Here is a 26,353-nt window from a genome sequence, read left to right as displayed (position 1 = left end):
CGTACCCCCCCTCCCCGTTGAAAAAAAAAAAGTTTTCCTTTTCACCTATTACTTTAATTCCGTTTTAATCCGTTTCGGTTTATTTTGTTCACCCAGAGGTTGATTGATGGCTTAAAATTAGTGAATAATATGTGCCATAAGTGACCCAAACCTTCTAAGGTTGTTGTTTGCCAGCCATCAACAGAACAGAAGACTAACAAAACATTATTTGCAGGCGATTGGGAAGATGAGCGAATTCATTTGACAGGCTACGGAGGTCTGTGTTGAAGGGGGGAGGGGGAGTGGCCGGAGCGGAGTTCAGCACAGACGTGACATTTTCTCAGTGGTTTTGTTTTCTAATTAATGCTTGTTCATCGTTGCGATCGTTGTTGTGTTTATAAGAAAGAAATACAGCCTTGCAGGAAAAAATACAGGGGAATTTGGGCGATTTTGATGCACTAAATGATGTTTCCGTCTGAAAGTTGCAATTCTGTTTCAAACGGTACATTCTGCGAATTCCGTCCGTTTTCTGTTATCGCGGAAATTTTCTCCCCGCGTACCCCCTGAACCACTTCGCGTACCCCAGTTTGGGAACCGATGGCGTATTACATTAATATGGGTCTGCACTCACAAATGAACAGGGCATAGTGTTTTGAGTGACGCCGTAGTTAGACAACCAATCTAAGGCTTGCAAAAAGTCACGTGACAAAACAATATGTCTGCCCACTGATCAAACTGATGTGTACTTTAGTCTTGCTTGGTTGTTTGAGAACAGGGGGTTGCAATCCGGAATCTGTCCGCACTTTTGCTGTTGAAAATGTGTTAAAGGAAACATTTAGCTCATTTGCCCTACTGCAGTAACCGAGTCTTTTGATCGATGACTTTATTTCTTTTGACAGGAAATGTGTTAAACGTCTGCATGGAGGGACCAACTATTTCTGTGCACGAAACTTGTATTTAGTAGCTATTCTGATAACCATTATTAAATACTGTATACAATATTTTCGATAAACTAGTCTTCCAAGAAAAACTAGGTATGGCATCAAAGACGGCTGTAATTTATGATGAGGAGATGACCCGCTACAAACTCCTCTGGGTTGAGTGAGTTTCATATAATAGTCCTATTTAATGCAAATAAACCGCTGTATTTGTTCATACGAAACCCAACAAACTCTTTCCTCCTGCTTTTTCCCTGGCATATTTTGTTCAGCCCTGCTTGTAAAATTGAGGTACCAGAACGTCTTACTGCCAGTTACGAGGCACTGCTTTCTAAGGGCCTGCCGAAGCGCTGTCTTTCCATACCGGTTCGTCAAGCAACTGAGGAAGAGATCCTATTGGTGCACAGGCAAGTGTTACCTTGGTCTTATTTGTTATCACCAACACAACACTAGAAACACATTTCTCTCAATGGCTCCATTTGTTTGAACAGTGAGGAGTATCTAGAGGCTGTCAAACAGACTCCCCACATGACACTGGAGGACCTGATGACATTCACCCAGCAGTATGGAGATGTCTATTTCCATCCGGTGAGATGCATTGACACACCTATTAAATATGTCTAGACAGAGTGTCTGCTAAGCCTCAGAGGGTAATACAACACTGTTTTCTGTTGGTGACAGAACATCTTCCACTGTGCCAAACTGGCAATAGGGGCCACCCTGCAGTTAGTGGACAGTGTGATGATGGGAAAAGTGAGGAATGGAATAGCATTAGTCAGGTGAGGCCATAGAACACGGTAGCCAGGACCCAAATGATTCAGGTTGATTAATGAGCATCTAACATGTTTACTTATGTATTATTTTTTTTCTCTTTGCAAATATGTTTTTCTTCAGACCCCCTGGTCATCACAGCCAAAGGAGTGCTGCCAACGGCTTCTGTGTTTTCAATAACGTGGCTATTGCTGCGCTCTATGCCAAGAAACACTACAATGTTAAAAGGTTGGCATACAGAGTTGAGGACCAATACATTTGTCTGTTTGCATGTACTGGGTATTGACTGAATGAAATGGGTTTTTATTTTTCTCTTTTCAAGGGTGCTGATTGTTGACTGGGACGTGCATCATGGGCAAGGTGTTCAGTACTGTTTTGAGGAGGACCCAAGGTCTGATGTACTTGCATACTAGAGATTTAGAGATATCATCAGATGCATATCATATATTGAAACCTTCCATACAGAACTAGTTAGATCAAGGAGAAGTACCCTTATTCTGGCCGTCTACAGGTGTACCCATGAGTGCTTTTACCTATTTTTCAGTGTACTCTACTTCTCTTGGCACCGCTATGAGCACCAGAAATTTTGGCCCAATCTTCAAGAATCAGATTATGGCAACGTGGGAAAGGGAAAAGGAGCAGGATTCAATATCAATGTGCCGTGGAATAAGGCAAGGTTCTCACCGCACATACCAAAGCACCGATACTCCATACTGCATATTGCACTATCACAGGGGTTTGTTTCTAGGAGGTTTTTGGGACTTTTTTTATTTGACTGATGTATGCCATGTTGGTACCTGCCCTGAACTCACCAATCCATTGTGCAGGTGGGAATGAACAACAGTGACTACCTCTCTGTCTTCTTCCATGTGCTACTGCCAGTTGCATATGAGGTAGGCCTTAGACTTTTACACAAGCACTCCCAGCACTGTTTGGGTGGTTGTATTAAAGATACCAGTAATGACTATTCGAAATTTGTAATGATATTACATGACTAATCTTTTTCATCTTTTTTCATAAATTTCATCTTTCTTCTCCTTGCTAGTTCAACCCTGAGCTAGTTCTGGTTTCAGCAGGCTTTGACTCTGCAATAGGGGATCCAGAGGTCAGAAGCATTCTATTGCTATTTTTCCATGTGATTTGTTGATGGGCTGATATATAATCTGTGATAAACAAATGTTGCCTCTGATTTCCAGGGTCACATGTGTGCCACTCCAGAGATCTTTGGTCATCTCACCCACCTACTGATGTCCCTGGCAGGTGGCAAGTTGTGCGCAGTCCTTGAGGTGATCTCACGTTGTGACCACTTCAGAGTAGGTTTTCTATGATGCCAGTATAGCAGGTCACCGAAACTCAGTGACTAATGTTGTGCCTGTTTGTTTGTTTGTTTGTTTGTTTGTGTGTGTGTTTGTTTGTTTGTTTGCAAGGGTGGGTACCACTTGACGTCGCTTGCCCAGTCAGTGTGCCAAACCGTGCAGACCCTTCTCGGAGATCCTGCTCCTCTGTTGACCAACTTGAACTCCCCTTGTGAGAGGTAAATGTCCGCTCCAGTCAAATAGTCACAGAGTTAATAGTTTAAGCACAAATGCTGTTTGTTTTTGCTAGTAAGCATGTCTGATGTACTTTTCCCTTTCCTCCAAGTGCACTGGAGTCTCTTCAGAATGTGAGATCTGCACATCAACAGTACTGGACTTGCTTTAAACACTCTGGTACGCTGTCCCATTTAAATACATCTCTTTTGTTCTAAGTTAACTATGTTGTCTGTCAAAGATGGACTGAATCCATTTAGGAGCTACAGGAATGTCCTGTCCTTGTTCCCCATGCTGCAGCAGTGGCTGCAGTCTTAGAGCCCAGCACTAAACGCTGCAGGATAGGGGAAGATGGGGGTGAAGAAGCCCAGCAGGATCAGGTGACTGGAGAAGCAGGAGATAAGACCGAGGAGGAAGTGGTCTGGCCTGAGCCTCTACCTAGGACAAGCCCTCCTCTGCGCACGGCTGTAGCGCTCCCCCCTGGTGTGGAGGACTCCCTGCTGCCAGAGGGCTGTCAGTGCTTAATGGAGGCATCACAAACTACTGTTGGAGCAGTAGAGAAGATTAGGTTGGTAATTATGTTGATGAATGTGCTGCAGTAAAGGCCTGAGGGTGTTTTTCAAAGTTTCAATGTGATATTTTCATGGTTTCCAGAGATGAGCTTAATGTAGGAGAGGTGAAAGGTGAAAGGGAGTTGATGGCCCTCAGACAAGTGATCTCACTTTTGGACAAAGTGGATAAGAAAGAGGTAAGCTGTTCATTCTTTCATCTGTAAATCACCACTCATAGCACGCCAAAGTGTGAACAAATCAGTTCATGTCAAGTTGGTTTTAATTTTAGCTGTCTTTTATTATACGTTGTACAATGTGGTAGAACTTTACACACTGTTTGACTTCCACCATGAACTCTATGTATGTCTAACATTCCTTGCAATGCATTTGTTTTGTTTAGTCATGTGATGCAAACCATATGTATTCATTTTCTGAGACAAAAAAAGTGACTTTTGACAAACCCATGAAATCCATTGGAACAGTCTCATAAGTGCTTTTTAATTATGTTTGATGTATGAAATATTAGTGTTACTTTCAAACATAACTAATGCTTGAAGGGACTTCAGAAGAATATGACCAGTATGTGACTTACCTGTCAAAGCTTCTGGTCGCTTTCTTTTAGATCCGCAATGGTTTGGCAGTGGTGCCAGATATATCCCTGGCTGTGAAATTTGCTGTTCAGCATGCACTAACCTCCGTTGACCGGTATGCACCAGTTTGATTTGCATCACTTAAGTCTTTGTTGTCCATGTGTGCTGTGTGTATGCTTTGACTGTGCTTGTGTGCATTATGTGGAAGAATTCAGCACGGCCATTTTGTTAGCAACATATTAAACGACATGGAGCGCTACATTTTGTGCTGATGACTGCAGTGATGTATTTCTCCTTACGGCCTCTGCTCAGGGTCCTGGTGGTATTTGTTGGAGATGAGGAGCTGCCAGTGGATTCAGATGATGAGTGAGTTTTACAATTAAGCATGGATCATAGTGTTACCCCCTCAGGAATCGTTTTCACCTCACTGATTTACAAACGTTTCAGATGTAATTGATACAAAAATGTTGTAATGAAATGCATGTAGTAAGGTTAATGTAGAAATGGATAGTCTAATAATGTTTCAATAATTTTAAGGAGTGTCATGTGCATGTCAAAGGGTGTGTTCATTGTCTAATCATTTTTGTCTCTAAAATGTAGGAGAATCCTCCTGGTTCAGATCTGCAGTAAAAAGCCTAAATCCCATAAATCCCAGTACTATGTTCCAGTATGCTTGAAGCAAGTAAGTGCCTGTTTTAAGTCCCTACACGGTTTCACACCCACCCTTGCTATTAGTAACTCAAGTCTCTAATCTGCTATTACAGATCGACTTTCACAATATACTTTGACTTTTCTGTATATAAAGGATTGGTGCCATGATTGGAGCCATGGTACCCAACAGAAACAGTATATCAATTTCTACAAGAGGAGAATTCATACTAAAAATCAGCTGTGATGCACTAGATACACTACACGCTAGATACATAGTATATCAATTGGTACAATAGGAACATTCATACAAAGTGGACAATGCAAATATGTGAAACCTTGAGCCAATTGCTTCAGCTGATGAGGAGATACCACTGTCCTTGGTGGCTGTGCTTGATAAACACTTTGTAATGTTGCCCCTCAGGGTCCTGGTGACGTGGCCGGGTTTCTGCAGGCTGTGCTGGGCCTACTGCTGCCCATGGCATACCAGCACAACCCAGGCCTGGTCCTCGAGGTCCTGGCACAGGGCAGCGGGGTGAAGGAGGCAGCGTGGGCACAGCTCACCAGCCTGCTCCAGGGCCTCGCGCTGGGGCACACACTGGCCCTGCTACAGGTGTGTGTGTGTGTGTGTGTGTGTATGTGTATGTGTATGTGTATGTAATGTTTGCCTTTAAGGACAGCATCCTTCCTTTCCTTGTGACAGATGTCAAACGCTGTGTATTTTGAATCCATTATGTGATTGCAAAAGTAGTCACTGATATGTGGCCTTTGTAATTAGGATACTTAAATATGAGCGCTTTTTAAAATCAGAATATCACCACAACATATCACCACAGCAAAAGGTCCAGGTGATTGCCTTGAAGTTATGGAAATGTTAATTGTCACAAGTATTTCTTGTCAGTTATCTACGTTTGAATAATGCACACTGTTCCATCCCGTAAGTAGGACTAATGAGTGGAAAGATTAAACCATGGTAGGGTGTCTTGTGTTTTGAAAGGCTCTTTTTGAACCCCTGAATCTGAGTGAGCACATTGTCTGATGATCTCCTGTAGGAATCTCAGGAGGCCCCTGTGAGGGCCACTGCAGCCTCTCTGATGGGGGACCCTGCCCCTGACCTAGGGACTCTGGAGGCCCTCTCCCCTGAGAGTGTCCAGGCCATAGAGAGAGAGCAGAAGAGACTGGAGATGAAGTGGGGAATGCTGCACACATCAGGTAAAGCCACTCACTGCCTTTCCTCATGGTTTATTCATATTTCGTTTTCTACATAATTTACTGATGTTTGTCTGTGTCTGTATTCTTTAACAGTTCCTGCCAAGAAATCTCAGGAGCAAAACAAATGAGGTCATCGTTGAATTATTTGTAATGCACTTAGATACTAAAAACCATCTCTATTTTGATCATTTTGTCAGTTTTTGTATTAAAGAGACATTCATTACAGTTGTTGTGTCTGTGTTGTATCTATATGTTGTGGTGATTGTACTCAAGAAGTTAGGTTTTTGACTGTTTCCACACACAAGTATGACTTTCAAAAATGCCTAACCCATTTTGAATTTGTCATGATTGTGAAATACTTCCTTTGGTCTTGCATTAAACAGACACATTTCCCACATGAGTCAGTTTTATGCCACTGTGAAGGCTATAGAAAGTTTGGTAAGAAAGATATTTTATTCATTCAAATTGTGTGCATTGTATGAAATAATAGTTACAAAGAGTAAAAGCCTTACTGCCGCTAACCTATATAAATGTGCAGTAGTCTTATATATGTATCATTAATCGCCCAATATGTGTCATTGCCCGGAGAATCCCTCGCAATTGATTGGATGACGGTCCTGTTGCTTTATGCTACAGTCCTGAATGAAAAGTGTTTGTCATCGGAAAATAATGAATCTACTCGCTTATTATCTTGAGTGTTACATGGGTTGTGTTATCTGTCCCTGGGACATGTTGCGTTTTATCAGACTCAGACATCCCACCATAGACGGGCGCTGTGGGGTAGGTACCCGTCACCTCCCCTACTAACTGACTCACAGCCCATTGATTCTAATTTGGTCCCATCCCTTTGGTCCATTGTTTGCGCTAACGGTGTGTTTTGAGTGTCCGTCGTCCGTTCCGTCCTTTATCCGGTCCAGGGGCTCCAGGTGTTATAACAAAACAATTGAACCCCTGCCTTTGCTTGTCAGCTCATCTTGTCAGCATTTGGCTGGAGTCGCCACAATAGAATGTCTACAGCTCCGACCAAATCCGCGATGCAGTCTGCTAAGATGAAAAAGGACGAATCATTCCTTGGGAAGCTGGGAGGCACGTTGGCCAGAAAGAAAAAGTCAAAAGAAGGTAATAGCCTATTTGTCGGATCGATCATTCAAGCCATGCGACAGGCCATCTTTCATTTTCATTAGATTGTCTTTGCGGGCTTCTGTCCATGGTAGCCTACTGTAAACAGGTAAATTGAACACTGTATTCCTTACAGCAAGAGTCCGATTCAGGTCACAGAATAAATGACTAGCAGTTTGGATAGAAGAAAATAATTTGGTCAGTCAGTGCCGAATGTTGCCACAAATCGACAAGACAAAGTAGTCGAATTCTGCCTATTTTCTTTGTGTGAAAGCGAACACGAGTGGCATAGATTTGATGAACTTAAAGTAAGCATATAGCCCTACATATACCTTAGGTCTTTAAGGCTGTTAAATATTCGTCTGTCAGTGAAAGCTGAAACTGCGTCTTAAAGAAAACAGACCTGCATTCCACATGATATAATAAACAGAAATAGATAGGTCACCCGTGCCAGGAATGCAAGGTTATTTAGATAAAGTGTAAGAGGATTATACCGCCCCGGCTTGATGAGTTTTATTTTCAAACTTTCAAAAAGGTAGTAGACTAGAACTCTTCCGCCGGATCCCTCTATTGACCTACTTCATTGATTCCAGCCATTTCTTTACGTAGCTATTTTAAACTCTCTGACATCCCCTTCCCCACACCGACTACTATGTGAACAGCTGCAATATTGTGTGTGTGTGTGTGTGCTTCTCCACTCGTTTGTTTGTTATACCCCATATAAAGAGTTCTGGAGGAGGAGTTAGAGGCACAGATGAAGTGCTAATTGTTGAAGAATCCCAGTAAATTCTGATTGTCAGCTCTTGGGATGTCTTCATGTCTCCATGTAGATCCTCACAACGTTAACGTAGTCGTTAGCCTTTGCGCGAAAGGTGTGTTGATCAGTATGAGAGGAAATACTTTAATACTGCCTACTGTTACACACAGATACAATGTAAATTATATCATATATATATATAAATAAGATGCATATATACATACCACACTATTCAGTCAATATTGAGCATAAAAAAGTAACAAAGCTATTTTTTCCCCCACCAAACTAATGACATGGTGTCCTGACTCTTGACGTATAGCTTCAACAGAAGGGAGTACACCTTTGACTGAATTTGATAGTTTAAAGGAAGTGTGTCTGTGTGCTTCTGACAGGATATAAGGCAATGGTTGCACAGCACAGTGCACAAAAGTGATAAGCAATATTCAAGTCATTGCCTTGGTCAAACACACTCCAAAAAGCATCCTGATAGGAGCTTCCAGTCAACTGAAGTGTCTCAGTTAAGGCTATACAGCGCCCTATATTTCTCAAAAGTAAGTTGATTTACTTTGTTTTTGTTGGAATGTAGCAGATGCCTTGTTAAAATAACTGTACTCATTATTTCAGTAAGTCTAAGTTATGATATTAAACTAAACCATTGGAGTACATATTCAATTGGTGGGCATTTTCGCATTATTATTTCTCATCATTATTATTCTCATTCTTACTCCTTATGATCTCATCAACCTCAATCTGTTTCCTTATGTAACATTATGCTATTATATTATACATTTATCAAATGGTGGCAAGCTATTAAAAATTAGTTCCATAAGAATTTTTATTATTTTATTATTTTTGCATATTTAAGCTTTGCTCTGCTATATGAAACGATGCATCAGATTTGTTGATAGTGATGTGATCTGTATACCTCCTGTAATGTGGGGAACGCCTACCTCAGCTTACTGCTTTCATATAACAAGAGCAGCAGAGGGAAATATCACACTTCTCCGTTTCTCAATTGTTTACTGTTGTGTATTCATAGGCCCGCCTGTTGCCAAGCGTGACAAGGGAAGTAAAGCTTGATTCAGTGTTCTGCCTATTGGGGCCAAGAGCAGAATCACAGGAGCAGCATACTGTATGTTTTTGCTATGTAGTGTTGACATGTAAACATTCCATGGCCTTATTGGCTTAAAGGGAATAAACATGTTATAGACTAGATGTTCTTAGGGACGAAATCAGTAAATGAAAGTCACCTTGGAAGAGAAGGGTATGGAGCAGCCTTGCCTTATTTTTGGTGAAACCAAATGGTTTATTCAGAAGTCTATGTTGACAGCACACTTCTCATTATCCTCATTATGGGCCACCATGCGTCCCATCTGCTTCTAACGTTGAACCCGTGGCTCTAACTTTCCCATTTTCAGAGAATTACATAGAAATAGAAAGGAAATTAACTGGAAAAACAGTAGAACCTGACATTACAACATTCAAACAGCATGCTAGAGTAGCTACTCTATTTGGAGAAAGTATTTGGATGAATTAAATGTTCTCTGTGGTATGTATAGCTAATTTACACTTGTGCGGTAACAGTTAACAATCGGAATGTATAAAAAAGGTAACTCTGGTAGATGTTAATAATAATAAAAAAAAAACATTTAACTGCTTTTGTAGAATATGCCAATTCATTTTAAACCTTACTACTTTATTCAGGCTATGATAAAATGCATGGATTGCCTACAGGAAACACACGTAATGGCTTATGCTGGTTGTCTCAAATTTGACCTGTGTGTCATGAGTTTAGATATTTATCCCAGACTTATGTGTCTACCAATATTGTGTGTCTGTTAGTCACCTGCAGCACACATCCACACCATCTGAAATAGTCAGTGCTAAATTTAAGGTCACACACACCTCTCCAGCACTGAGAGTATTTATATCTTTGCCACAGTGAAACATGCCCCCCAAGGAAAGGGAAATGGTGCTGTTAAGTTGTAAAGTCTGTGGGTGTTTGTGTCCGTGTGTACGTGCAAGTGTTTGTAAGTGGCATAGTGTGTGTGTGTGTGTGTGTGTGTATATACGTATGTGCAAGTGTTTGTTGGTGGCATAGTGTGTGTGTGTGTGTGTGTGTGTGTGTATATACGTATGTGCAAGTGTTTGTTGGTGGCATAGTGTGTGTGTGTCTGTGTGTACGTGCAAGTGTTTGTTGGTGGCATTGTGTGTGTTTGTGCTTGTTGGTGGCATAGTCTGTGTGTCTTGAGAGGCACTGTAGTCAATAAGTCACCCTGTTCTGCTAATGGACTTGAACATGAAAAGGGTTTTTGCATTATGACTGCAGAGCACGGTGGGATAGAGGGTCTAAACTGAGACTGGCTAAGGCATTAAGCAGGATTGATTAGCTATTGCGGCAAGACTGATTTGAAATTGTACTGTGTGTGCCCAGGATCTGTGTTTTCATCTTGGTTTGAATCAAAACACTCAAATCTCTATTTGCTATCTGATAGTCTCTACATTTTCATTCTACTGGTGCAATCAATATTGTCCCATTGTCTATCTCGCAGCAGGGAAAAGCCACGCTGCTTTTTGTTCCCTTTTCTCATTTGCAGAGTTTCTGTTCAATTCACGTAACGATCATTTGCAAAAGCATGGCAATGCACAGGTCACCTCATGCATCTATCACAACAGCCACAGCCCTTCCACAGGTCAACACAAGAGGTTATGTCTGGATTAGCATCATGATTTTGGAAAGGTACAGTACCTGTAGGCAGCCTCTTCCCTCTCTGGTGCCGGGATTTTTTTGTGGGGCATCCAGGGCTGCAGGTATCCTCTGTCCCTTCCCTGCTCCGTAGCTCACTCCCCTCCACCACCACCACCACCACCACCACCACCTCACTTCCCCACTGTAACAGGAGCACGGTGGGTGGGGGTTGTGAAAGGGACAGAAATACCACGCGATGACGCTTCCACCAGTGCCATGCCCCCCTTACTGCCAGGACACCCCCGCCCCACCCCACTCTACCCTGCACCACACATACATACACACCCACACACACCCACTCCGTCTCTGCAAACGCAGGGAGCGATTTTGGGGACATGGCGGGCTTTCTTTGTCGGGCAAAGCGCAAGAAAGAAGGTAGTGTGGCAGTTTGTGTGTGTGTGTGTGTGTGTGTTTTCTCTCCAGCCAGGTCTGCTATGTGGTGCAGGGGTCTTCAGAGGTTTTACTATAGAATGTTATGAATCTATGTGTTCACTAACTGTAAATAGAATACTGCGTTTGTATAGTTGCCCTGTAGACCACTGTGACAGTATTAATATTTAACAACCATAGTTGTCAGATCATCAGTGATTCTTCACACTTGTGTACTTGTACACACTTTTAGTAGGCTTTTTAGTCTTGAATTACTGTAAGATTTGAGATTTTTCCCTGTAGAATCCATGCATCTCCGTTAACAGAAGTACCATGGCAGTTGGAGGCCAAATTAAAGCAAAGCAATTATGGCGGAAATGCTAGTCTGAGATGTTTTGGTCCATGAGTTTGATGACTATCACTGATGTCTGCAGACATCTGGAATAACAGGAAGGAAATGAATAATTTATTCTTTAAAAAGGTTGAAACTCATTTACACAGCTGTTTTTAGAAGTGACATTGTAAGCGTTAAATATCTTAATTGGAGAGTTTGTTGATAAATGTCATTTGGAGTGACTTGCACAATGTCATTTAGAGTGACTTGCACCTGTATCTTAGTGTCTCTTTGGGCCAAGAACACAGACACCAGTAAGAGTGGGATCAAAGTGCCTCGGCAGCAGGAAGTGGCTCTGATTGTGATATGTGATGGCTATCTGGGTGTGGTGCTTTCTCACATTCTCTCGTCTATGATAGAATCCATGGAGGTTAGCTCCACCCCTGCCTCCCCTCTCCTCTTGGAGGTCGTGGGCTGAGTGGTAATTCAGTGCAGTTCTGATGACTACAGAAAGCGCAGGGCTAAATGGATTAGCTTTTAGCTCTGCTTTTCTGGATGGACCGTAATGACGCTGTCACTTGAGAAAGCTGCGGGTGGAGCATGGATCGATCCGTTTGGCACAGAGCTGTGGAGGGGCATCCCGGCCTGGGTGAACAGCAGTGGGATGATCTCCATCTCAAGGGGAAACAGGTGTTTGTTATACACCAGCGCTCAATCAGACCCAAAGAAAATCAGATGAAAAATTCAAGTTTTCTGTGTGACATACAGTGAATCATACTGAGAGAAGGTTGCTCAAGGTAATTTCTGGGAAACCAAGGAGGTCAGACAGTCAGGGTTATTGTACACATATGCACAGTACTATGCTTGTTTGTGAACAGTGCTACCTGCACATTGTGTGTTTTATTTGTTTAGAGTTCTGTTTTTGTTTTGTTTCTCCAAACCATCACAGAAAGCCCTAAAATATTGCTGTTTGTGTGTGTGTGTCAACAGTGAGTGACCTTCAGGAGGAGGGGAAGAATGCCATCATTTCCTCTATGCAGCCCTCCTGTGCTGAGCTACTCCCAGAGGACACGTTGCTAGGTAACCCTCCCCTGTCTATTAATCAATCAGCCAACAGCTACTCTCCTTTCCAGTACAACCCTAAGCTGGACCAGCCGTATGGCCAGTGATGAGGGGTTAGGAATTCTGTGCAAATGGTTGATATTTACTGCAGATAGATGATCTGAACAGTTTTATTATCATTTTATGTCACCCTAGAAAATGGTAACTACTACTGGACAAATGCAAAACCTTCAAAGAAAGTGTTTTAACAGGATAGCCAACATTATTCTTTTTTTGAGTCTTATGGAAGCTTGTTTGAAAATGCTTGCCAGTTCTTCAGAATCTCTGATGACTGATATGGAGGAACACCCTGCAGTGCATGGGGAAGTGAGAGTTCTAGGGTGGGACTCTATGCTCAGCTAGTCTCCTTGTCATCCCTGAATCACTCTGTGATGAATGGATTGTCATAACAGGGTGGGAATTTAAGGTGGTTTATGACGCATATGACTTAAATTAAGACATAATAAATATGACAAAAGCAGTTAAGTATGACCTGACCTCAATAACGTTTTCTATTGCAGCATAACACCGTATCAAAATGTGTAGAATTGAAGCAAATGTATTTCACTCTATTTAACTCTAATGTGCTCTGATCTATTTTGGGCCCTTATAGAGGAGAATGCTGAAAGGAGCATTCTAGATCCCAGCTCAAGAGATAATCACAAATTTAAAGACCTTCAAAAAGTAAGATGCACCCAGATCTCATCTCATAACTGCTTACATGTGTACGTATGAAACACGCAACTAGTGCCTTCCTGTGTCACTGATTGTTCTGTTCATTTAAAACTTCACCATCACCGTGATTAATGCTGTATGATACAGTTCATGCTTTGACCACAGGTCCTCATTGACTGGATCAATAATGAGCTGGTGGAGGAAAGGATCATTGTGAAGGACCTGGAGGAGGATCTCTATGATGGACAGGTGCTCCAGAAGTTATTTGGTAAGTTCCCATAAGGGGAATGCTCCAGGTCTGATCGCTGTGGAAAGCTTTCTTGGCATAGTAAGAGGCACCCTACTGGGCTGTGAATAAACCTGATGAGTGTTTGTGTATATGTGTGTGTGCGTGTTTGTGTTGGTGTTTGTGTTTGTGTTGGTGTTGGTGTTGGTGTTTGGGTTGGTGTTTGCGTTTGTGTGTGTGTGTGTGTGTGTGTGTGTGTGTGTGTGTGTGTGTGTGTGTGTGTGTGTGTGTGTGTGTGTGGGAGTGTTTGTGTCTGTGTTTGTGTTTGTGTGCATGTGTGTGTGCGTGTGTGTGAGTGTGTGTCTGATATAGAGAACTGAGATCGAGCGAATGAGATACATTGTGACAAGTCAAGTGTGAGAGTGGCACCCTAACTGTGAGTTCCATTCACAGAGAAACTTTCCCAGCGCAAGCTGAACGTGGCTGAGGTGACTCAGTCTGAGATCGGCCAGAAACAGAAGCTGCAGACGGTCCTGGAGGCGGTCAACGATGTGCTCAGGCCTGAGGGCTGGTCCGTCGAGTGGGGCGTGGACTGTGAGTGAGAATATTTAAATACACACACACGCACAAAACCACTCACACAGGCACACTTGTACATCTGGAGGCTAAAGAAAGGCCATTAGCTTTGTTGTTGAGCATTTTCTCATCCTGGAGTGAGGTCAAAACTGTTTATATAGCTTCTTTCATGCATACACTCTTAGAAGTCTTGGAAGGCTGAATGTTCAGGTTTGCCGTTACGCTGACCATTGTGTGTTGTGCGTTCCACTTCTGGATGAGTGGAACCACAACAAGGGGCATTCAACTCATTCCTGATTTCTGTTCATCATGCACACTTGTTCACTCTCTAATGCAGCTCTATGTTTTCACAGCAATCCACTCCAAGAATCTGGTTGCCATTGTATATCTGTTGGTGGCATTGGCCATGCACTTTCAGGGCCCCGTCAGACTCCCAGAACACGTGTCCGTCCAGGTGGTGGTGGTCAAGGTGAGGAGCACAGATTATTCTAATTCTTATTCTGATTCTGATTCTGATTCTGATTCTGATTCTGATTCTAATTCTAATTCTAATCCAATTAGGCTTGATTTGATTCGAAATTGATCGCACTCATTTCATTAATTTCACTCAGCTTATTGTTTTTTGTTGTTTCTTAGTGGTAGCTGCACCTGCCTTAGTTGTCCATCTGTCCCGAGTTTTTCAGGTTTTTCAACAAACTGACTCATTTAAATATTTTTTTACAGAAAAAAGAAGGCATCTTACACACTTCTCATGTGACCAAGGAGCTCACAACAACAACAGAGTAAGATATTTATGGTGTTTTCTATTCTTTCTGAAGTCTTTGTACTTCACATTGCTGTCTAGTGACAGTGAACTTAAACCTGGTGCTGCCTCAGTCAACACGGTATTATCCAGTAAAAAAAACAACTGATTTTTTGGATGAATCTAAACATAATCAGTTTTCAATTGTATTTTGCAGGATGATGATGGGCCGATTTGGTGAGTCCTATAATTTAACAGCCTTATTAACAGTTTTATTTCTATAGAGACATCCAGTAGAATCACCTTGATAATTCTAGTTAATTTCACTCAGAAGGATTGAGTCCTAATACTTCTGTGAAATGTCTATTTATGATTTCAGAGAGGGATGCTTTTGACACATTGTTGGATCATGCCCCTGACAAGCTCAATGTTGTGAAGACGGTAAAGTACATTAGATTTCACAGTGACATGTACAGTATGTTTAAATATACTTTTTTTATGGAGCTCAATGAACCCCCTTAAATGCCACATAAATTAAGAAAGGAGGGATCATATATTCTGTGGACTTGCAGTGCTTTAACACTCTCTCTGTGCTCTGCTCTGCTCTCTTCTGTAGTCTCTTATTACCTTTGTGAATAAGCACCTTAACAAGCTGAACCTGGAGGTGACAGAACTTGATTCACAGGTAAATTTGTAACAGTGAACCCACTGCTTGGCAAATGCACACTGCTTCTTGTTTTGTATGAAATTGCACGCTAAAGGTTACAGTCAATTTACTCTGTACAAAATCCCACTGTTCTCTGGCTGCCAGTCATTTCCAGCTGCTCTGTGAAAATACTGAAAACGGAAAGTCTTTTTTAAAGATTCTGAATGGACTATGCCTTGTTATTATACCCATTCTCAGCTGGTAGACTCTGATGTACTACCACAATGTGTAATTATGTAATTATGCTGCTCAAACATTGACTACTGTTAAATGTAATTTAATAATAGTAATATAATACCCATAGTACTTTTCTCAGCTTTAGATTTTAGACTACTGGGATAAGAGTTTTCACTTCCGTGTCTAATTGCACAGTTTAACGTCCGCCTTGTGTCTAGTTCGCAGACGGTGTCTACCTGGTGTTGTTGATGGGGCTTCTGGAAGACTACTTTGTTCCGCTGTATAACTTTTACCTCACACCAGAGAGCTTTGAGCAGAAGGTAAGTGTGAATGTGTGACGTCTGACAAGGAGCTTGCTCCCTCTTTGTTATGTTTTTGCTTGTCATGCTATCTATGCTGGAGTCATTTATGCATTATTTATTTGAGTGCATGGCATATTCTATATATATTCTTGTTGGTATTTGTGAAGATGTGGCATGTACTCTGATGTATTTTTAAATTATGATATTGTTATCTAGTGGCATCCTGTTATTGAATTGATGTCCGCTTCACCACATGTGCCCAGTGTAGATGTGTACACCAAGTTTAGTATACGAAGTATATATATAAACTAAAAGACACTTGCTTCTGGGCAAAAACTTGAATTTACAATCTTTAAAGGGTTCTGAAGTTTTTTGGTTTCTGTTTATGGAGGTGAAGGAGAGTCTTCCCCTGCCCATTTGGCATCGCACTTCCCCCCGCCCGTTTGGCATCGCACCGACTGCTCATTCTATTGAGTCTGTGTTTGGCATCACACCGACCGCTCATTCAATTGAGTCTGTGTTTGCAGCTAAATCTGGGGGGAGGGGGTTGCATGAACACAATTCCCACTTCACTTCAGAAAGTTGCCATTTATAGTTGAAGTTTTGACCCCTTGAATCAAACCGCTGGTATGAAATTCCAAGCATGATACTCTTTCACTCTACTGTGTTTACTGAACTAAGAGGAAAGTAGAAATACTGGACAGACTAAGACAGGATCGGATTGTCTCTGCTCATTCCAAGCCAATGGGCTGAATACATCCTCACTTCTGTTATCCTCAGGTACACAATGTGGCCTTCTCCTTTGAGCTGATGCAGGACGGAGGTCTGAAGAAACCCAAAGCCCGACCAGAGGGTATTACAGCTTTACTCTCTCACGTAGTATCGCAACTGTGCCGCTTTGTGTGACACAGCTGTTCTGAATGTAATGCCATTGCTGCCCAGCAGGGGGAACCCTAGCCTTTCATTTATGAAACAAACAGAGCTTGACAAAATGACAGTAACCAAATAATATTTTCTTTTCTTAAGATTAGTAGCAAAAGCTATAGTTCCCTACATAGTCCTTTACTGGTGGGCCACAATTACTGATTTCTTTAGTTTCTGTATAATTTGTGGTCTTTTATATTTCCAGGTGTGGTGGGGCAATAATATGACTTCGACCAAATTTATAGTTCATGCCACTTCTCACATTACTCTTTTTTTTTCTGTCCCAGATGTTGTGAACTTGAACCTGAAGTCCACCCTGAGGGTCCTCTACAACCTCTTCACCAACTACAAGAACTCCGAGTGACGGCCGCCCCTCAGCACGGGGGGGAGGTGGCAGGAGGCTGCTTGGTGCCTTCACCAGATGGAGCTTAGATGGATCTTCATGCTGTGGCCTGGGCTCCTGGATTTCTGCCCACACTCAAATACACATGTCACACACACACACTTACACACACATCACACACAGATGCCTGATATTTTTGTGTGGTGCTGACAAGTTGACTGTGGGAGCCAATCTATTATTCTTCATTTGGGTGGGAAATCATATGCAGCGTGTCCACCTCTCCGACATGTGCTGAACTGAGTCGTATGGAGGCTGGAGGGGCACCACTGCTACCTGACTGCCAGACCATATGGACATATATTTACTACTAATGCTGTTATGCATATGAGCCCCCTGCTTAGGATGCCTTGGAGAATGCACCGCCTGCCCTGAATATTTTTTTGACCTGAACACGCAATTCTTATGCACTGAAGAATCACAACCATTGTCATTACTATGAATGTTTGTATGTGTCTGTGTGTGTGTGTTTTTTTATTTATGATTCACTCATTTTGCCTTGCAGCGAACAAGTGCCATGACGTTACATTGTCAATGTAGTAACCAAAAGCTTCAAATTGCCATGTTGCCTTTCCCTCAGGATGTGTCAGTTGACTGGCTGGTTGGAATGATTATTGATTGTGCAGAATGGACAGGCAGGATCTCACCCCACTGCAGTTAACAACCAAAAAAAGAAATCTTTTTCAAACTCTGTGTTAATTATTCAGTCTGGTTTCTGTGGAGCGGAGATTTGCAAGGGAGCTGAATTCCTGATAAAGTCTGCTCTGACAGTGGTTTTTGTCCTGAAATAAAACGCATCAACCCGCCACATAACAACTGTGATTTATTTGCACCGAACAATGAAGCCTATTTTGAGATAGTCTGAGTCTGCTCGCCAAATGTAATTCCCATGGCTTAAGTTTAGATTTAAAGATTTAACTTGCAGTTATTTCCAGGCTTTCACTTGCTTTTGTATTAGTGCATGCTTATTTCCCTAGTTACCATGGTTACCCCCATCCCTTCATATGACTGGAGGAGGAGATGAGAGGGGGGGTGAAGGCACTGCAGTACCTCACCTATAGACAGAGGGAAAGGAGAGATTTGGGGAACCATAATGGGGTCTTAGGGTTAAAAGAAGATCTCATGGGGTTAAAGTGGATATAATTACAGCATACATGTTAATAACAAAAATTCCAGACCTTTCCATGTACTAGAATGATTACAGACCCTAGTGAATACCAGAGATGCTTTCTCTACAATTGTCTTCTTTATCACCATTTAACATGGCAGATCCCCATTAAGGGCCAACCTATGCAGTATGTATAACAGGAAGCACTGAAACTCAGGAAACATACAAAGCCAGTAGTATGTGTTAGCCTTTCTGTCATATTTCTACTTTTGTAACTAATTACTAGAATTCTTCCTTCTCTGCTCTAATGTGTCCATCCACCCGTCTGTGAAAAAGTGCTATTTATCTGCACATTCAAAGGTCTGGTGAATAGTAGCCTGTCAAAATGACTTACATATTTGTATGTATAAATGGTGAATCCCAGCATGCTAAATACGATGACTGACTAAACTGAAAGAGGAAGTGTGTTTTACACAACCACAACTTCCCCTCTTGTAGTCAAATGATCACATGTTAACAGACACTTTTGGTGCTCTTGACTGTAGATTTCAAAGAGTACAACTCCGCTGTACATTTCAGAGTAGTCTACTGTCAAAACAGGGTCTATACTCTTCTGAACAAACATTTTGTTCAATTCCGAAGAAACACTGAGGAGGGAAGTCTTTCGTCTACACTGTCTGCATGTCCTTGCTTCACTGAAGGTAGGCACATTCGTTTAGACAGCTACAGCAAATAGGGCTGAATCGAACAGAATGCCCTTGACATTTTTGACAACATGCAAATATGAACACAGACACGTTCAACATAGATCGTCAAGTAAGCAAAATGCAATTTCGAACGAGGCAGTTTTGGGAGATGAAAAAAAAACATTTTGACAACAGATTGAGGCAACTAACAATGACATGTAACCCCTGATGTTGCACTAACCCCTTAGGTAGTGTGCTGAAAATGTGTTGTTTACGTAAAAAACATTTCAATATCCAGACATTCATGCTTAAAGAAACATTTGACCCACATAGGCCTCTTGTATAGGCCTCACATTTATATCAGTATGACTGTGATAGTGTCAGACTCTTCTCTGTGGCTCTGTAGGGGAGAGATGGAAGAGGCCTTTGATCTTCCTGCTGATGAGGCTGTGCCGGGTGAGTGTGTGACTGGCTGACTGGCTCCTTTGATAGTCAGAAAGTCATCATCCACCTCAGAATTACTTTTTTTCCTATTTTTGTACTTTTTGATCAGTAAGTGATAGATCTATCCAATGAAACATCCACTGATTTATAATGCTTTAAATGCAACTGCAAAAACAAATGTTTTGACAAAGATCGTCTACAGTCCTTTACTGCTAGAGCTAAAATTGTAAGAAAGCAAAGAAATGTCATTGGAAACATGTTTTTCTGTTTTAGTAGATGTTGGTAGACATTGGTCGGTAGTGGTTGTTGATACACACTAGCTGTGGATACTTCCTGATATTGATGCTTGAAGCTTTACTAGTTTGTTGACACACACAGCTTATAATATGAACTTTCTCTGTGGGTGGTCTTTATTATCTATGAACACAGGTGATAAGAGAAAGATCATTCAACCCACGTGCCTGAATGACCCCAAACTGAACAACCTCAAAGAGGTAAGGCCAACCTTTTTTGGGGTGAAAATTCACCACAAAGCCCAACGGTGATTCTACAAAGCCGAAAAAAAAGGAATAAGGAAGTTCTGTCTTTCACTTTATTACCTCTGCCTTAAAAAGAACAATGTTTGCATAAAAGTGAGCAGCTTTGTCTCCACCTGTCCTCTCATTAAAGTATTTTCAGAGAAGTAATACAAATACTCATATATCTCCTCGACCATCACAAAGTGCTGCTAATGAGCCAAAGTGCCACAATAAACACAATTAATTGCTATTGTCATTGCCTCATCAACTGTGGGCAATATGTTCCTTCATATGGACAGCTGTTATAAGGCAACCACTCGTAGTACTTACTGTATTATTTCTAACTCATTTATACAAAGACTTTGCCATCTTTAGTCAGTCTCTGAGAAGATTTTATGGTTGCTAATCATCAGTAACCTCACCTGCTTAGCAACACAATCACTTTGACATTTTCTTCAGGTAGATATGAATAGTATCACAGTTTTGTGCAATACCATACAATATTTAAACCAGCCAGAAGCCCTTCAGGTAGAATTATAAAGGTCAGACTAACATGCTTAAAAGATTAAAAACATCACCTATGGAGAATTAGCGAGTGTTTGCCTGATCACCGGAGGGGGATCACAGAGTCGTTTCTCTCTGCTACAGGTGCTGTTAGATTGGATTAATGCCACTCTGAAGGCGGAACACATCGTGGTGAAGAGCCTAGAGGAGGACCTCTTTGATGGGCTGGTGTTGCATCATCTCTTAGGTAAACCTGGGGCTGTCTGTGTGAATATATTTGTATTATATATATATTATGTGTATGCTCCGTTTATGTTTATGTCCCAAATATGTACTGTGTATTTGTTTTGCTTGTGTGTGTGTATGTGTGTGTATGTGTGTGTTTGTGTTTATATGTATGAGTGTTTAATATTCCTGTGTGTTCCTATATAGCAGTGCAGCTTATGAGAATGTTTACAAATCTTAGGCACTTTGGCCAGTGAGTTTTTGCCAGTGGAGGAGATTGCCGTGACGACAGTGGCTCAGATCCGGAAATTGGGGGTCATTCTGGTGGCCCTGAACAGCAAGCTGGGTGTCAGTGACGAGACTGCAAAATGGAGTGTTGCGCGTGAGTCACGTCTACAAATCAGTCATAATAGCTGTGAACTAGCTGTAAAAGATGCATTTTGCTAACACTGATAGTAAATGGCTCTTCAAAGCCACTATATTACCCATACAAAAAAAAAAAAAGATATTCAGCGACCATGTTTTCTTTACCAACTGTTCTCCATTTATTTGGGACTATGTCTTCTTTGTGAGGACTGTTTGTCTGTAGAGACACGTTGTTGGTGGTAACAGCGCTCACTCAGTGCCTCTTTTCCATCAGTCATCCACAGCAAGGACCTACTGGCCACTCTTCATCTGCTGGTTTCCATGGTGAAGTGCTTCCAGCCTGACATGGCGCTGCCCCCAAATGTCAGTGTGGAAGTCATCAGCGTTGAGGTATGTTTCCGCATCCCCACACCTGTGAGGTCTGCTGCTACAGGGTGTCCCCACAATCACCCAGATGTCCCACAATGAATGAACCATGAATGAATATTCCCTTACATCATGAGCGGTGTGTTAGTATGTTTACATGTACATTCACATTTAGCTTATAACAATGTCCCAAACAACCTCCAGTACAGGGGAAGTATGACTCCCATTAGCATTTGTGCTATCTGCAAAAGGCACCTTTTCTGTACTTTCTGTTCGCATAGTCTACCCACAGAGCGATAGGATCCATATACTCAGGGACTTATGGTACACACTGAAGGTGCTATTATGTGTGCAAATACTGCGTTTATATATCATAATCACACAAACATGCTCTTCACGTTTGCAGGTCAACAGAGCTGGAATCAAATCAGATAAACTCTTTGAGCACATCACAGAGGGTCAGAGGTAGGCCATTTCATTTTCAACATTTCAATTTGGTTCGGTCACAGTCGCGTCGGTCACAGTATCAAAGAAACCAAACCTCTCATTGCTTCCCCATCATCTCAACAGTGGTTCAGATAAAGATTCAGTGGGAGGAAAAGATTCTGAAAGTGAGTGAAAAAAAAAAATCCAGACTGCTTCTCTTTGTTCTGTTATATCGGGGGATGTGAGTTAGCATTAACGCTGCTGTGATAAGATCAGGTCTTTTTTCTCTCCCCTCTCTCTCTCTCTCCCCTCTCTGTCTCTCTGTCTCGGTCTCGGTCTCTCTCTCTCCCTGTCTCTGTAGAGGAAGACCTCATTGATCAGCTCATGCTGCTTGAACCACATAAGATCTCTGCGTTCAAACAGGTGCTGGGGAATTTTAGTAATCTTTTTAGCAATTCTGCTACTTTGTTATACATTCAAACGTCCCATAGAAACACATTATATTAGTTAACTCTCTATGTTTCTCGCACTCTGAAAAAGGCAATCCTCCACTTTGTTAACAAGAATATGTTACCCCTGGGTCTGCAAGTAACGGAGATGGAGAAACAGGTATTAAGACACACACACGCACACGCACACGCACACACACACACACACACACACACACACACACACACACACACACACACACACACACACACACACACAAACACACACACACACACACACACACACAGGCACAAATACACATGCAAACACACACAGACTCACTCACACATGTACACACAGATATTATCCCATATGAGATTAGCATTTAATTCATCCCTTAGATCAACCTGGCACCACAATCTGTCAGAGATGAGCCAAACTACACATTCAAACAAACAAAAACACATGTTTTGGGAAATGACATTACATGGCTTAAGACTACATGTCAACATTGTTTCTTCAGTTTGCAGATGGTGTCATCTTGCTTCTGCTGATTGGACAGCTGGAGGGGTTTTTCCTCCCCCTGTCTGAGTTCACCCTCAGTCCATCATGTGACCCTGAAATGGTGAGTTTTTTTTTTTAACATAACGTTGCAATATCGCAATGTTATAGCATATCTCAATCAGTCCCCCCCTTTCTTGATGATGATGACCAAATGCTTTAGCATTAATTCCATGTTCTTCCACCTATGTCATTGTCATCTGGAATTAACAATACTGTATCATGTATTCATTTAATGTCTGTATTTAATGTCTGATTCCATTTACTGTAATGAGTATATATATATATATATATATTAGTTTGATTTATGCGACCTTCTGTGATTGTCAGCTGCACAATGTCACCCTGGCCTTGGAAATGCTCAGTGACAGAGATATAGAAGTGGATGATGTTGATCCCCAAGGTGAGACAAGCACCTCCTCTATGTAAGCTCTGACATTTGTGTTTGCGTGTTCCAGCTCACATGCAGCTCAAGGGGCTTCAAGCACACGAGTAATAGCAAGTAGTATCCCATCCTTTCAGCAGTCGCAGTGAGTCTGGCACCTGAATGTTATTCCTCTCAGGTGAACTTATGCTAAGCAGTAAACATGTTTGTCGTGCCGAGGCCTACAGGCTGTGAGGAACCACTGTGTGAACCCACTCATAAGCCAGCACTGATTTGCACCCACCGGTTGTGCCGAGGCCCATCAGTGGCTCTGAATACAAATGTACTGAGGGAAAAAAGTAGCGTTAGCGTTAGCACCATGTGTAGCGGGAATCTGAGAGCAGACAGGTCTAAATGGCCACGCTCAGCAGAGGTCATAATCATTCACTGGGAGTTTTCTCAGTCAGACAGAGCCCCCAGAGGAAGGAGGATGACATTCTGTGGACAGCCGACAGGCTAAATGATGAATATGAATAAAGATTACATTTGGCAGAATGTGTGGTTTGGCTCTGTGTGGGGTCAAGTTGATCTAAGGGATGAAGGAATGAAACGCTTATCTCTATGTGGAAGGATACCTTGTGTGTGTGTGTGTGTGTGTGTGTGTGTGTGTGTGTGTGTGTGTGTGTGTGTGTGGGCATGTGCGCGTGCATCTGTGCATGGATGTGTGTATGCATATGTGATACAGTATATGTTAGTTTTTGTTTATGTTGCGTCACTTGCAGTGGCTCCCTGCCTTCTTTTTAATGTTAATGTTTACTGTTGAAACTTAATTTGTGCCTTTTAGCAAAATTATGCAATCTCACCCACAAGCAAACCATAAATTAAATTACCCCATCAAGCATACTTCAATTATCAAATAACTTCATGCTCTAAAATACTGAATGTGAACAGGACATTTGGGTGAGACCTTCATGGGGTGAAGTAATTAGTTCAGCCACAGGGAATGATAAATCCTAACAGCAGACTCATTAAATTAACACATAACAAAAAGAGCCTCTTCCTGAGCTTTCTTTCATTGAGTAAGTGCTTTGGCTCTTCGTCTAAGCTGTTTCAAATTGAGATAGCCCCTACTGCTGGTAGGACGGCAAGAAAGGAGCAATTTCTTTCCAAACTATTGCTTGTGTTTTGTGGGGCACAATCAATGGGCAGGAATTAAGTTAACCAGTGGTTTTGTCGAAGGGGCTGATGGTGATTGGGCAACAGTGAGGGACTCTGCCATTTTAGGGGAAGCCCACTGAAGCTGAAGACGGCCCCAAGCTGTGATGTTGTTGTAACGTTCTTTTTTGTTCTCATTCTTATGTGAACCAGCTGCCTCAGAATGACACGATGTTTATCTTTCTATTTTGGTAGACATCGTCTCCCATGATGTCAAGGCAACATTGAGGGTCCTTTATGCCCTGTTCAAGAAGCACAAGAGCAAATGAACTGGAAAGAGGTCAGAGGTCGAAGGTCAGCAGAGGGAACTACCAGGACTCCATCTTGCAGCTGGATCACTGACTGTTCAGTCGTGCCAAGTCAAAACAGCATTACCAAACATGTGTGGGTGACTTACTTGGATTATGTGCTAGTTTTTCCCTTGCTCTTTGTTTCCTCACGCCCATCTGACACACCAATCTCTCATCCTATCATCATTACCGTCAGTCACACACAAGCACATCCGTAGCATGGTGTAACCAGTATGATTCGATAATAATAACAAGTTTGAGCTCCGTGCATAACATCTACTCTGCCCGTGGAGGGAAGAGCGAGGGAGAGCTAGGCGGCTTGTTCAGAGGGGGCTCTGTCACTCACTCTGACATTAACAAGACAGCAGGCGGCCTCAGCCTGAATCACACTTTCCTGGATAACAGTATTACTGTCCTCGTTGTAACTCATCTGGATCATCCCTCTTCATTCTCCTATTTGCTACCTTTGAACCATTGCGAGTGCCTTTGGCAACTGGCTGTAAGATGTGTGCCACACAATATGTTTTCCCTTTGTCCTTCCATGTGTCCATATAGAGGATGGAGCACAGTTGTAACAGCCTTTGATGGCTTTGAAAAGCCCAGAGCTTTGCTGAGTGGAACTGATAAGTGGAAAGGTCACGATGAAATAAATGTGCTTGACCTTCTGTGGTTTTTGCATCTCTACCACAACCACTTATTTTTTTCAGAATGGAATTCACTTTCAACAGTTCTAAAGGCTGTGGGGTGTTTAAGGATCTTGGTTTCCCCCTTTGAAAACGTGTATAGCCACTTGTCTTATTTGTAATTTGTAAACCTTTATGGTCTGTACTTCTTACTGTGTGGTGATTTGTCTGTACGTAGGGTATTTAAGTAAATTACATTTGGCTGATTCAACACATAACCAGTACGAGCAAAATACCAAGATATTAAAAGTCAGCTAAATAAAAAATACCAGAAACAGTGTGTGTGTTTATGATACTCATTCCTAAAATATTACACAACGTACTGCTTTATCCTGGGGTTTAACCTGGTTTTCAAACATGAAATAGAGTTTCAAATACAGTCTTTTTTCAAATGAAGCATCAGTTCTAAACCCTGTGTTATCCCTGTTTCAGACAACTTTCAGATGGGCTGCTTCACTTTTATATGCACTGTAGACACAACTCCCCACTTCGAGAGGGAGACTCTGTTGCTTATTTTTTAATGGTCAGGCAGTTGCATCTCCCATAGTAGCTTGTCCCCGCCGGCACAGTGTACCAGTCAGTCAACAGATTAAACTCGAGTGACCTTGTGTCACCCTCAGACTGTACATCACATGCCATCACCACAGTACTGATATATGTCTGAACTAATCATTTGTCAGTGCTAGCCTCTCTGGAAAGTATTGCTTGAGTTACAAAAGCCAAGCTGAAGGTGTGGAAGTGACAGAAACTGCTGCTGATGTGCACTGAGTGTCAAAAACCAGAACAGGGAGGA

The 26,353-nt window shown here is 42.0% G+C and overlaps 3 protein-coding genes across 8 annotated transcripts; all 3 read left to right on the top strand.

Moving 5' to 3' along the window:
* Positions 1 to 640: 640 nt before the first annotated feature.
* On the top strand, positions 641 to 6,443 carry hdac10 (histone deacetylase 10). Of its 2 annotated transcripts, none has more exons than XM_031564967.2 (20): positions 641 to 1,080; positions 1,190 to 1,324; positions 1,409 to 1,505; positions 1,599 to 1,696; positions 1,812 to 1,916; positions 2,011 to 2,079; positions 2,233 to 2,359; positions 2,516 to 2,581; positions 2,734 to 2,793; positions 2,885 to 2,974; positions 3,116 to 3,222; positions 3,330 to 3,397; positions 3,521 to 3,785; positions 3,872 to 3,965; positions 4,391 to 4,473; positions 4,671 to 4,724; positions 4,959 to 5,040; positions 5,431 to 5,619; positions 6,059 to 6,218; positions 6,312 to 6,443. In XM_031564967.2, the coding sequence occupies exons 1-20, from the start codon at positions 1,016 to 1,018 to the stop codon at positions 6,344 to 6,346; spliced, it is 2,049 nt and encodes a 682-aa protein (XP_031420827.1). In that variant the 5' UTR covers positions 641 to 1,015; the 3' UTR covers positions 6,347 to 6,443. The 2 variants fall into 2 exon arrangements, with proteins under 2 accessions (XP_031420827.1, XP_031420826.1); XM_031564966.2 differs by having other exon boundaries at positions 642 to 1,080; positions 3,518 to 3,785.
* Positions 6,444 to 6,599: 156 nt separating this feature from the next.
* On the top strand, positions 6,600 to 18,181 carry parvb (parvin, beta). Of its 4 annotated transcripts, none has more exons than XM_031564968.2 (14): positions 6,600 to 6,656; positions 7,187 to 7,337; positions 12,537 to 12,626; positions 13,261 to 13,331; positions 13,488 to 13,590; positions 14,002 to 14,142; positions 14,478 to 14,593; positions 14,848 to 14,906; positions 15,084 to 15,103; positions 15,246 to 15,307; positions 15,483 to 15,551; positions 15,968 to 16,069; positions 16,832 to 16,904; positions 17,263 to 18,181. In XM_031564968.2, exons 1-14 carry the CDS (start codon positions 6,615 to 6,617, stop codon positions 17,337 to 17,339), a joined length of 1,176 nt encoding a protein of 391 aa, XP_031420828.1. In that variant the 5' UTR covers positions 6,600 to 6,614; the 3' UTR covers positions 17,340 to 18,181. The 4 variants fall into 4 exon arrangements, with proteins under 4 accessions (XP_031420828.1, XP_012669684.2, XP_031420830.1 ...); XM_012814230.3 differs by lacking the exon at positions 6,600 to 6,656 and adding an exon at positions 6,878 to 6,998; XM_031564970.2 differs by lacking the exons at positions 6,600 to 6,656; positions 7,187 to 7,337 and adding an exon at positions 8,531 to 8,645.
* A 797-nt stretch (positions 18,182 to 18,978) lies between these two features.
* parvg (parvin, gamma) lies at positions 18,979 to 25,956 on the top strand. Of its 2 annotated transcripts, none has more exons than XM_031564971.2 (13): positions 18,979 to 19,184; positions 19,576 to 19,625; positions 20,043 to 20,107; positions 20,780 to 20,882; positions 21,102 to 21,242; positions 21,501 to 21,616; positions 21,999 to 22,057; positions 22,163 to 22,203; positions 22,380 to 22,441; positions 22,559 to 22,627; positions 22,971 to 23,072; positions 23,339 to 23,411; positions 24,783 to 25,956. In XM_031564971.2, exons 2-13 carry the CDS (start codon positions 19,583 to 19,585, stop codon positions 24,854 to 24,856), a joined length of 948 nt encoding a protein of 315 aa, XP_031420831.1. In that variant the 5' UTR covers positions 18,979 to 19,184; positions 19,576 to 19,582; the 3' UTR covers positions 24,857 to 25,956. The 2 variants fall into 2 exon arrangements, with proteins under 2 accessions (XP_031420831.1, XP_031420832.1); XM_031564972.2 differs by having other exon boundaries at positions 19,548 to 19,625.
* The last annotated feature ends 397 nt before the right edge of the window (positions 25,957 to 26,353 follow it).

This window comes from Clupea harengus, chromosome 3 (genome assembly GCF_900700415.2).
Source record: "Clupea harengus chromosome 3, Ch_v2.0.2, whole genome shotgun sequence".
In the NCBI taxonomy this organism is placed as follows: Eukaryota; Metazoa; Chordata; class Actinopteri; order Clupeiformes; family Clupeidae; genus Clupea; species Clupea harengus.
This window is presented reverse-complemented; position numbering and strand designations above follow the sequence as displayed.

What these genes read in the sequence shown, in the direction of transcription:
- hdac10 (XM_031564966.2), top strand. Translation starts at nt 1,016, where the DNA reads ATGGCATCAAAGACGGCTGTAATTTATGATGAGGAGATGACCCGCTAC. An exon ending in TCAATGTGCCGTGGAATAAG is followed by an intron (nt 2,360 to 2,515) that starts GCAAGGTTCTCA and finishes TCCATTGTGCAG; the next exon opens with GTGGGAATGAACAACAGTGA. An exon ending in GGGAATGCTGCACACATCAG is followed by an intron (nt 6,219 to 6,311) that starts GTAAAGCCACTC and finishes ATTCTTTAACAG; the next exon opens with TTCCTGCCAAGAAATCTCAG.
- parvb (XM_012814230.3), top strand. Translation starts at nt 6,888, where the DNA reads ATGAATCTACTCGCTTATTATCTTGAGTGTTACATGGGTTGTGTTATC. An exon ending in CCATAGACGGGCGCTGTGGG is followed by an intron (nt 6,999 to 7,186) that starts GTAGGTACCCGT and finishes TTTGCTTGTCAG; the next exon opens with CTCATCTTGTCAGCATTTGG. An exon ending in CCCAGAGGACACGTTGCTAG is followed by an intron (nt 12,627 to 13,260) that starts GTAACCCTCCCC and finishes GGGCCCTTATAG; the next exon opens with AGGAGAATGCTGAAAGGAGC.
- parvg (XM_031564971.2), top strand. Translation starts at nt 19,583, where the DNA reads ATGGAAGAGGCCTTTGATCTTCCTGCTGATGAGGCTGTGCCGG. An exon ending in GGGAGGAAAAGATTCTGAAA is followed by an intron (nt 22,204 to 22,379) that starts GTGAGTGAAAAA and finishes CTGTCTCTGTAG; the next exon opens with AGGAAGACCTCATTGATCAG. An exon ending in AGATCTCTGCGTTCAAACAG is followed by an intron (nt 22,442 to 22,558) that starts GTGCTGGGGAAT and finishes ACTCTGAAAAAG; the next exon opens with GCAATCCTCCACTTTGTTAA.